A 12,137-nucleotide genomic window follows, 5' to 3' on the forward strand; every position below is an offset into this window, starting at 1 on the left:
CTCCAGAAAGTTGTCATGCGACTTCCGCATATTAGAAAATATATTTCAGCCACAAGTCCCAAGGGTCAGATTTTTTCAATTCAGTTTGTTCCTTCTCCTCTGTAAGTGGAGACAACAATGTGGTTAAAAATAAATGTCTCCCTACAGAAGCCCACTTGTAGACAGATGTTGGGGAGGGCACCGATGCTGGTTGGAAGCAACTTTGCCAAGAGCAGTGTTGAAAGCGTTTGCAGATTTGTGTCTATGTTTCTACTTTAAGTCATGAAAGACTTCACTGAGCTGCTTCATTTTCTGATTTGTTTGAATGTTTAGATCAGTCATCTTATAGATTCTGGTGTTGACAAAGGGCAAAAAGTGATTAAAGGTTCAGGCTTTGGAGCCAGACACACCATGGTGGGTCTGGGCTCCGTCTCTCGCTGGCTGCATGCTCTTGGGCAAGTTATTTAACCTCCAGAGCAGTGATTCCCACAGCTGTAAAATAAGAACAGTGTGCCCATTCTTCCTGAGATTTGAGATTCAAGGTTAAATGAGATAATACATGTGGAGGGCTTAGCTCAGTGCCCCATGAATACTAAGACAGCAGCAATGACTGCTGGAATTATCAGCAAGGCCATAATGTCTCACAAATCAGCTCTCCCATGACTCCCAGATGCCTGGTGAGAGAGACGGAGGACACCTTGGACGAGGACTGCAGGGTCCTCCTGGTTTCCTGGGTGTGTGGGGCAGACATCCTAGGATCACTGCCCTCAGAGAGCCTAGTTCACAGGGCATTCTGAGCTCAGCAGTTTGGCCTCTGTAATAATCATCCCCACCCTAACTGTAGTAGGAACTAATAATGCAGGCCTGAAATTAGGATCAATTAATCTACAAACTCTGATTTCTTCCCTTCTTGGCCTTTGAATGGCAAGTCATACTTCATGGAATACGTTTTCATCCTTAACTCCAGTCCTGTGGAATAGGCAAGGCAGGCAATATTACATTGTTTTTATAGAGAAGATAAAGGAAGTCCAGAAAGTTTAAGTGATCAGCCTTAAATCACTCAGTGTGATTTTTGACTTATAACAAGAATCTAAGTCCAAACAGCAAATTGCTTCTCCATTTACATTTCATCTTTTATCAATCGGTAATGGCTGCCTCAAATGTTGTGTGGAGAAGTCTGTGTATAAGCTTTGTAGGAAGAAGATCTATGATTGATTAATGATGTCTGCCATGGCCATAGAAAGAGAAAGTAGAAACATGTCCACAAATATGCTACTTTATCTGAATCTTCTATAATTCCTGTTCAGTGCCTTTTCCACTGGAAAATGCTGACTCTACAACACATTTTCTTTAGAATCTGCAGGAGAATCAGATATCATGATAAGAGTCATACCTGTTGTGTCCATAATCTTGGAAACTTAGAGATATAAACATATTAAGATTTTCTGACATGTCCAGCTGTTTTATGTTCACTTCATTGATATAAACTCCCCAAAAAGAACTTTCAGAGATATGAGCATCAGCATACAAAGATAAACAAGACAGAAAAAGAAAAACAGATTTCTTAGAACTTTGGGAAAGGATGTGATTCTGTGCTGAGCACATGGTAAAAACACAGTTTGTAGAAGAAATACAGGCTGGGTGAAGTGATTTAAACTTTCTTCCTTTCATGAAGTGCTTTCTGCTGAAATTGTTTTTCTGCAAATTCACTGAAGCCACTTGCTGGCCCTTTTATTAGCCAGGAAGGATTTAGGTATTTCAACTTTCATTGACAAACCCACTTCAGGAAATGAAACCCTTATTTGATTTGTCTGAAGAAAATGAATCATAGATTTTTTTTTAACCTGAAAGAGCCCTTTCAAGATCATCCAGCTCAATGCCTTTAGTTTATAGATTGGGAAATTGAGTTAACGGATTTGCTCAAGGTCACAGGGTGACTCATAGCAGAGCCCAAAGCTGGGCCTCAGTCTCAGAACTTGCAACCTGGTATTCTCTTTCTGACAACTGGCTTGCTGTCCTCTAGCTCTGGCCCATGAATGAGCATCCCATGAATGATAAGTGTCCCCATTTGACATTGCTCAGTGACTCCCAAGAGTCTTCCAGTTATGACCATCTGTGAATGAACCAGCAGTAACCACAAGGCCAAGCTTTAGCCACGAAGGCCTTATGGAGCAGGTCGACCTTCTTGGCTGAGGCATAAGACATTGAGGAGGGCTTCAGGGCTTGTGCCTAAGATTGTGGAAGAGCTACCAGGTTGAATCCCCTGAATCCGAGTGCCAAGAAGGAAATATTTAATTATGGATTTGCAGTCTACCTAACCCATGGCACAGACATTTTTTTAAAAATGGATAATTATGAACCCACTGAATGTGTGGTTAAAGAATAATGGTGTTTCCAATCCCTCCAGAATGTGAAGAATTCTGAGTCCTGCAATGAGTGAGGAGCAGTGAGCAGACTGGGAGAAGCCCTTTCCGATGTGCTTCCTGGACCCTCGATGCCCAGAGCCTCTGAGACACCCATCCAGAGCTGGAGTTGTGGTCACTCTCCAAAGCCACCACGTCTGGTGTGAAAGGACTAGTGGGGGGTCGGGGAGGAAGCAGGTGCACAAATTGAAGACTAACCCTTTTCCTTTCTTCTCTGAATGGTGATCTTAAAAGTATACTACCTCCCAGAAGATGGACCTGCAGGATGGAACTGATGGCCCACTTTTCAATTTTATCAAGCAGCAAATACATCAATTAACGCTGCTATGCTCCAGGGTTTGGTAGTGAGGCTGAAATTAGATTTATAGATTACCTGCCTCCATGCCGGGCGGGGAGTCGGACATGCTTCATTTCCCTCAGCTCCCAGCACCGCCTGCTCTGGCCGCTCCCTTCTGGCCATCCTTTCCCCTCTATTACCCTGTGCTCCTCTCTCGCCCCTAGCTTTTCTCACACTGCCTGGGCCGCATTGTCATGAAAAATAACTGGCATCCAACCTGCCCCCATGTCCTGCGCCCCCAAAATGGAACAGGTGTGTGCAGAGCAGCGGCGCGGGGTTCTGATTTTCCACAGGCTCCTGAGAATGAATCTTCTTGTTCGCCTGTGCGTTCCAGGGAGAGTCTGATCAGTCTCCAGATCGCGTTGAGAGTCTCTGTGAAGCACAGACAGGTGACTTGCAGGAAATAAATGACTCCTGATAGGTCTGGAGGCTGGTTCCAGAAAATACTTTTTCTTCTAACATTACCTCCTATTCACGTTTATTTGGCTGACACGAGAGGTCTGGCTACAAGGACAAGAGACCGTGTACACTCAGCAAGCTCCGTCTCTCCTGCCATGCCCAAACGCTTTTGCTCCAGAAATGGTTCTTCGTTCAGCTAGCCTCGACCCGGTGCTCAGTGTGCTAGGTGCTGGGGTTTCAAAATACAAAGCATAACCCACACCCTCAAGGAGGCTGTACCAGGCAAAGTACGTGTGACCCATCGCCTACATCAGCTGTCCCCCACCCCACCAAACAAAAGCCACTACTGCCTAACGACCCAGACGAGGCATACAGTGTGTGCACCCCCTGCAAATGTAGCTTCAGTATGTACAAATGCAGCTCCCTTTCCACACTGCAGCCCGTAAGCTCTGCTTCTGAGCTTTGGAGCCACCAGGCAGCTGCTGACAGATTACCAAATAGGCCACACTGACTTTGGCCTATGAACACACAGCTCCACAGTTCTGTGAGCCTACCTGCCCATTCCTGACCTGTCTGGCAAATTCCTCCTTCTCCAACATCAGAGAAATTCTCTCTCTTCCTTAAAGCCTTCCCTGGCTTCCTCAGGAAGGTTTCAGTTCTTCTTTATGTGATACCTCTGTACTTCATGTACGGAAACAAAAAGTATAATCCAGGCAGATGATTGCGGGAAGCTTTGGGCACTAAGGTCCTAGGGGTCAGAGGCATCTATGCAGGTTGTATTCTCTAAAATGGGTATAACAGGACCTCCCATCCCTTATGTGTAAGAAGGCTGCTGTCCCCCATCAAGATGTGGAGCATGTTTCTTCCCCTTGAATCTGGGTGGGTCCATCAATGTGGTTGAAGGATGCTGTGTGACATTTCAGGCTAGGTTACAAAACTGATACAGCCTCTGCCTTCTACTGTTGGGATGCTTGTTCTTGGGACCCAGCTTGCTGTGAGGAAGCCCTAGTCAGCCAGGTGGAGAGATGCCAGCTGATACCCAGCATCACCCATGGGACAGATGAATGAATGAGGCTTCTGACGATTCCAGGCCTTAACCCTTGAGCTTCTCCTGCTGACAACACATGGAACAGAGAGGTCTCCACCGAGGCCTACCCAAATTGCGGATTTGTGAGCAAACCAAATTGTTGTTGGGCTAAGTCACTAAAATCTTGGGGTGATTTGTTCCACAGCATTAGAGCAATGTCTCTCTCATCAATATAGGCCCAGTTCCCAGCACAGGGCACCTCATGACCGTTTCAATGAGACTCTACGAATGGTCCTTTGATCTTCAGCCATAGCTCCTGTTTGGTAGCTTTGGTGACATGCATAGCTGGCTACCTGGTATTACTCTGAAGCCCTTGCTCAGAAGGTCCTGCCCCATTCTTTGATGCCGCTCCCTGCACCGTCTTGCTCCCAGGCTGCCCAGCTGCCCCTTTGGTCCGAGGCAGGCCTTGCTCTGTGGCCTGTGGTCAGACAGCTTCTACCCTCCAGACATGAGCACCTCGGCCATGCTCACTCACCCCCTCTCTGAATAGCTCTGGAATGCCCCACAGAAGTGAAAATGCTTCCATTGTGGCTGCACGTGGGCATGTTCTGACAACGGTCCTTTACAGATCTCCCGGCCATAGGCCTTCAGGGACCCGCACCTCTGCTGCAGGTGGTTGGGAGCCACAGCTCTCCATCAACTCCAGGAAAGCCTTGTGGACGCCTGTGACACAGTCTTCCCCTGACCTGCCCAGAAACGCCTCCTCAGAGGCCGGGACGCCCAGGCATCAGAAAAGGGCCACCTGTTTTATCTCTGAACTGTGAACAAAGAGAGCTGTCGGGGAGGGCGGCAATGCTGGGGAAGAGGCAGAGAGGGCCACCAGCATCTGCGTGAATCACGCAGGACAGCGCAGCGGCTGGAAGCCTCTTCAGTCTCTTCAACGACACCGATGGCCATTCTCCGCCTTCCTCTATTCACTCGTACTCACCCAGCAAGCACTTGTCCAGGCCTGGCTCGATGCCGTCCCCCTACAGAGGGGTCCACACGCCCTGCTTTGTTCTCTCCTTTCAGCAGCGAATCTGTTAACCTCATTAACATCTTCAACGCCCACCCGCCTTTCACTGGGGATTCCTGAGCGGCAGGTTGTCCTCACACAGACACTTGTCCCCAGCCCACTGCGGTCTGCCAGTGTCCACCAGCGCCAGCATCATCCATGCCTTTGCCCTGAGGAGTAAAGGTGAGCTGAGCTGCTCTTACCCTGAGGAAAGAATCCAAGGCGCCATTCTCCATGAACTCCGTGATGATCATGACCGGCCGGCTCTTGGTGACCACGCCCTCCAGGCGAATGATGTTGGGATGGTCGAACTGGCCCATGATGCTCGCCTCGCTCAGAAAGTCCCGTCGCTGCTTCTCCGAGTACCCAGCCTTCAGTGTCTTGATGGCCACATTGATTTCCCTCTTGCCTGGAAGTTTCAAACGCCCCTTGTACACCTCTCCAAACTCTCCTGCAACAAGAACGCAATTATTACTCACTTCCTTCTGTCTGTGGAACCATGGCGGGGGGGGGGCAGCTTATCAAGAACAAGGGTGCCCCAAGTGGAACGGTGATGAAGGTGGCAGAAAGGAAATAGTGTTCTCTCATTGTAACGGTGATGTCCCAGCACCAAGCAGTTCATGGCAAACACGGAAGGAACACCCAGATATGTTCTTTACCTCGGATCTCAGCTTGGGTAACTAAAGTGAAATTTCAGACTCTATATGGGTTTGTTTTTCCTCAGGTTTGGTGTTTCATTTGTAGCCCAGCTGAACAATTGAAATGAAATGGTCAGTTTCACTGTGGCAGAATCATAATTCATTTTTAGCAGAGCCTAGTGCAAGAATGTCCAGGGGTTATGGGATACGTTCAGGTACTTTAGTCCTCTGAATGAGATGTAGAGCGTTTATGTTCCTACATTGCCCTGGAAGTGTTTGTGTCTATTGGGTCCCTCGGAAAACAGAAACTGAGGAGTAAGGAAGGTAAGTTAGCAGACACTGTGCAGGATAAAGGGGAGAGAAGTAGGATTGCCAGAGTCCAGATCATGGTGCAAACCTGACTTTATGAAAAGAAGGAGGAAGCAGGAGTGGGCAAGGAGAGGCCCAGATTGCAGTGCAGACCTGGTTGATGCAGACCTGACAGTCTCATCTAATCCAATGAGGAGCTTCAGAATAAATAGTGCCCGTTCCAGAAAGGCCCAGGCCCTAGCGTCCCACCATGCTCAGTCACTGACTAGGGCTGCCAGAAAGAGCTGGGTCCCTGTGAGAAAGCCGAGGCAGATCTTGAAGGCGCTGCAGCAGGAGGCTGGCAGCTACCTGCACTCCTGGCAGCTGAACAGCAAGTGGCTTTTTCAAGCAGACACGAGCTGCACACCTCCATGGGTGCCACAGCATTTCAACATTTTTGCAGCAAAATCTCCAAGAGTAAAAACAATTCTGGTGACACTATTTCACAGCTGCTTAAAAAATCTGTTGAATCCTATTCAATGTGCTTTCAAAAGTTATGATTTAACTTGGTTTTGTAACTTAGGTTCTTTCATGTGAAGCAATTTAGAATCTACTTGTAAGTGCATCGCAGAAACAGGTGTCAAAGGCCTGATAGGAGAAACATGGCTTTCTGCTGGGAAAACTTTCTTTCTCACTTTCAGCTTCTGGAAGGCGATGACGGAGCAAACTGTGAGCAATCAGATACGGTACTGGCCGAATTAGAAAAGCAAGTTAACATCTATGATTTAGTGGGGAACTTCTTGTATTTTCTGCTGCATAGGTTGGAAGGAAGCTGCATGAAAGGCCTTTGGATGCACAACTGCTCCAGAGTCTATGGAACTTGTTAGAATCTAAGGCTGGAGTAGAGGTTGGCTTAAGCACCATTAGGAAGGTTTCAGCATGGACCTAAGATAGACAGCATGTGTAATACTGGTTTTGACATGAGATCACAACTGTTTGAGGTCAGACCAAGCCTCATTCATGTCCGTAACTTGTACACACCACTGCAGTGTCTGGTATGTGGTAGGTATGCCAGTAAAAGTTGGGGTATCTTATTTATTATTATTTGTTCGGCTTTGCCCATTCTTGGGTTACAAACTGCTGGAGGCTCCAAAAGAAGTGGAAGTACCAGTATTTACATTTTTACAAAAGACTGTTTATGGCAGCATCTCCTTCAACAGCCAAGCACCATATGACCATAACCAGGGGGATGGCTAGAAAGGGACAGCCATCCTGCAGACTGCTCTGAGCTACTGAAAACTAATAGATGAGTGAGATGTATTGGCTTCAAAAATGTCTGCATTACATTGCTAAGTGAAGCAGAAAAGAAGAGAAAGTTATATTAATAGAATGTGGTCTGTAGAATATGCCCATAGGGGGGTGGTGAATGCCAAAAAAAAAAACATTATGGAAAAAATTCATAGCAAATTTACTTTCAACTTCAAATTATTTTAAAAATTGGTTACACTAGAATGGTGGGAATAGCAGTGGGGAAGTATGGATTAGTAAACTTTAGTTACTTTTATGTTTAAATTGTAACAATAAGCATTGTCTTTGCAGTTCAAATGAGTAAAATTTAAAGAAAAGTACTGAATAACAACCACCTGTCATATATGTGTGCTTCTCTATGTATATATATTTGTGTAGAGTATGTATATGTATGTATGTATACATACTTGTGTATATACATGCATATATGTATGTGTCTGTATGCATGTGTGCATATATTGTATATATGGATGTGTCTCTATATATTTTTGTATGTATATATATGTGTCTGTGTATAGAGATATATGGAATCCATCTCTCTGACACCTCCACCTAGTCGTTATCCAATAACTATGAGCTGAATGAATACAGCTTGCATATTTAATAAGTAGACTAACATAAGAATATCAGTATTTCTTCCCTGTTGTCATACTAATGAGTTCTATTTTCTTTTAGTAAAAAGACACGGTTGAGAGTGAGGGGAAGGTATGCTAATATTTCTTCTTGGGGGAGATAGTACACCAAGATGTCTTGACTACCTGCTCTGTGCCAGGTACCGTGCTGGGCTCTTTGCATGTCTTAATCCTCACAGCACCTTCATGAGCTGGGTATTCTCATGCCCACTTTACTCATAAGGAAACTGAGGCATGAAGGAAACATGCCTCAGACCCCAGGTCTGTGAGGCAGAACCAGGGATGCTCCCCGGGCCCGTCCCTGTTCCTGCCATACCGCCTCTCAGAAGGTGTGTTCGGTTAGCAGTGCCACAGGGAAGAGAGCTGGGTGGATGTGAAGTCACAACGCAGGGACCACTGTGCTCCAACTGTGCAAATCCTAACCATTCATATGCAGTTACTGTTAGAGTGACTCAGTAACCAAGGTACAGCAAACACAGTGTGACTGAGACAGGCTGGGATCTGGGACCCTTTGCTGCAGTGCTGCAGTGCTTGCACCTGGACACACCTCTCCTCAAGCAACAAAATACAAAGAAACTGTATGGGACTAAAAATAACTGCATGCATGTGCAAAATTATGGACAAAAGATGCAAAGAGACCAAAAAAACCCAACTGCCACTTTTGCAGAGCCCAGAGCGAGAGCAAGGAGTCAGGAGCAAAAGCAGGGCACCGCGCATGCCCCCTGTGCACCACACCTCCTAAGGGGTGAGCAAAACACCTAAGCCACCCCTCCAGACTGACCCCTGCACACACACCATATAAGAAACAAGCTCGCCCCTCCTGAGGGAGCTAGCAAGCAGGGAAACTGTTGTTTGTTCTCACTCCCCTCTGCTGTAGCAGGGGTCACAGTAAAGCCTTGCCTGAATTTCTTGTCTGGCCTCCAGTCAATTTTTATTGATTGGGGAAGGCCAAGAACCCTGGTTGGTATCAGGACTACCTTATAGACAAATATCGTATTCATGGAAAGTTCCTGCCTGGCTAGTCAGATGAGACCAGAACATTTAGGAATCAGGATATTTATGAATTTCTACACATCAGTCTGGGGAGTGTGTAAAAGTGCCCCAGGTGAATCTGCTATTCCCCACAACATACACATAAACTCCCCAGTTGAGGACTTCTGTTATATACCAGCGTTCCCAAAGTTGGCTGCCCACTGCAATCCCCTGGGAAGCTTACAAAGCACAGAGGCCTGGGTCCCACCTCCAGGAATTCTGTTAGTTGGTCTGGGTGCAGCCTGGGCCCGGACATAGTTAAAAGCTGCTCGCAGGAGCAGCTACGTAATTTGCAGGGCCTGGTACAAAATGAAAATGCAGCACCCCCTGTTCAAAATTTATTAAGAATTTCAACACTGTGACAACAGAGCATTAAACCAAGTGTGGGCCCTGCTGAGCGTGGGACTCCGTGCGACCACACAGGTCCCATGAAGCCAGGCCTAGCTGCCCAGGTGGTTCTGAGGAACAGCCAACGTTGAGAGCCAGGGGTCTAAACCACCCAAGCGTATTTCAAGCGCATTAGGGAACTGCTAAAGGCCCTGGAGTACCTGGAATTCATCCCTACACTTTTGAATTCATTTGAAAGCAGTGCTTGCCTACAAGCTGCCTTTCACTGCACAGGGCTTGACACATAGTGTGGGCTTTGTAGCTGTGAGCGGAGAGAAAGAAGAGAAGGAAGGAAGAAATCAGTGAAGGTGTGGCTTTGCAAAGTCCTATCTGTATAGAACAGTGTGGGCTACATACATTCATTTCCTAGTTGACAAATGTCATGCCATTGTTTAATCTTTGTGGCTGACTGGTCTTCAGGTGCAGTGTTCCTAATACTTTAGCTCTAAATTATATCCTCTGTAGGGGTCTCATCATATAGTTTTTTGAAATTATAAATAAAAACGTGCTCTCCTGAGAGGATTTTTAGGGCAGTGAAATTACTCTATATGAAATCAAATGGTGGATACACGTCATTATACATTTGTTCAAATCCACAGAATGTACAACATCAAGAGTGAACCTTCACTATGGACCTTGGGTGATAATGATGTATCAGTGTAGGTTTATCAGTTGTAACCAATGTACTGCTCTGCTGGGTGATGTTGATAATGGAGGAGGCTATGCATGTGTGGCGCAGGGCGTATATGGGAAATCTCTATACCTTCCACTCAGTTTTGCTGTGAACCTAAAACTGCTCTAAAAAATAAAGTCTTTTTAAAAAAGAAAGTTCTCTCCTTGGGTAGGGAGAGATGGGTTCTGTATCGTTACTGCTCTTGGAAATCTGCTCTATAATCACTGGAAAGCAGTGGTTTAAAGGATGATGATTCTGTAAAAATAGCTCTTTTTCTGTGTCTGACAAAGAAGTGACTTCATACTCCCCAAGCCCGGAGGTTTTCACACCACCAACTGCCAAGGAAGTCACTTAATCCACAGTCCTTACTCGGAGGCTGTGCTCCACCCTGTAATTACGTGGCCCTCATTGCAGCTGGGGCAAACTCTGGCCAGAGGAAGAAACTCTGGAGGAAGAAGCCTGAGGCTACACCATCCTCCCTTCCTTCTCCGCTCGCTGGACTTGGGGCAGGGTGCTTCACTTGTTCAGCCTCAGCTCTCTCAGCTCTGTTGGACAAAAGGAACTGATCAACTGTGGGGCCTTCCTAACAGGGCGTGGGGTCTCTGAAAAAGTGCTTTGTAAACTACACACTGTTGGAGACACAGGTGGGTAGTGATTTTAAAAAGACAATCCAGGGGTAGAGAGTCGGGTGGCAAGTGAGGGTAGGGTCATGGGGTAGGGAGTGGGGATGGGTAGTGGAAGAGAAAAGGTAGCAAACGTAGGTTTCTGCAGCCTAGCGGGACTTGAAGGAGGCTGATCCAAGACACAGCAGAGCATCTTGCCAGGGGTGCTGGTAAGTCCCCCTGCCAGGTATCTGGGCATGGAGGGTGTCTTCAGGTAAGCCCGGGGTGTTAAAGTCTGGGGCCTCTGGCCCCCTAGCACCACCACAGACTCCTAGGTAGTGGGAATCGATGGGCCCTTTTTAGTAGCAAACAGAAAACCAAGACCCTGTGTCACTTGCAGTCTGAGTGCCGTCACCTGTGATCTTTGACTTCAGGTTCTCATACTTTGCTCAGGGAACTGTTTTTGCTTTTTGGACACCTTTCCTGTCATTAGGGCCAGAACTTGAGGTCTGTGGTGCTTCGATTTGCCATGATCTGAACTCTATAGAGCTTCCTTTCATATGAGCTCCAAAACATGGCCACCCATCTTTCATCTTTTTAAGAAAAATTCTTAATGCCTAAAAAATATTTTCAACAAATGAAGCATTAGTATTGTATTTATTTATTTTTATTTTGGCCGCACCGTGAGGCTTGCAGGATCTTAGTTCCCCAACCAGGGATTGAACCCTGGCCACAGCAGTAAAAGCACTGAGTCCTAACCACTGGACCACCAGGGAACTCCCCAGCATTATATTTAAAATAGATACTTAAGGAAATGACTGGGTAGTGGTTATGGTTGGTTCTTTCTGTACAGCTCGTTGACTGATAGTAATTGCAGCCAACCTAACTTTGGTCTGGCTGGACTGTGACTGGCACACACCTTTGCAGCTGACCTTGGACCCTCTCCTACAGCTGAACAACCTCTTGGCTAGGACTGGCACTAAAGTAGCTCCAGCTTCATGCCAGTTTAGTGCCAGTGATTCTTAGCAGTTGTTCTCAAAGTGTGGCTCCTGTCCAACAGCAACAGCATCACCTGGAAACTTGTTAGAAAATGCATATTTTCAAGCCCCATTTATACCCAACTGGATCAGAAGTTTAGTATAGGGCCCCGTGACTTGGGTTTCAACTTGCCTCCAGGTGATTCTGATGCCTGGCTCCGGTTTGAGAACCATGGCCCTCAGGGCTGTCAGCTGAGTGTCATTTTGCCAGTTCCTGTCACTGCCCTCACAGACAGCTGCTGAAATTATTCCCTACAAGTTTCAGCTCCTTGACAAAGTGAAGAAGAGAGAAAAAGTGGCTCAGCAGCATTAAATGCCTCA

General features: G+C 46.6%; 1 protein-coding gene across 2 annotated transcripts in view; it reads right to left on the reverse strand.

Annotated features, from left to right (window-relative positions):
• The window catches only part of EPHB1 (EPH receptor B1), a gene marked incomplete at both ends in the record, with an annotated part of 429,185 nt that overhangs the window by 46,888 nt on the left and 370,160 nt on the right, over positions 1-12,137 (reverse strand). For both annotated transcript variants that reach the window (XM_081234446.1, XM_081234445.1), the window contains one exon: positions 5,423-5,670. In XM_081234446.1, the coding sequence (XP_081090572.1) occupies positions 5,423-5,670 (248 nt within the window). The remainder of the gene's footprint in view (positions 1-5,422; positions 5,671-12,137) is intronic.

The sequence above is a fragment of the Mesoplodon bidens genome, assembly GCF_964165515.1.
Source record: "Mesoplodon bidens genome assembly, chromosome: 5".
Taxonomy (NCBI): Eukaryota; Metazoa; Chordata; class Mammalia; order Artiodactyla; family Ziphiidae; genus Mesoplodon; species Mesoplodon bidens.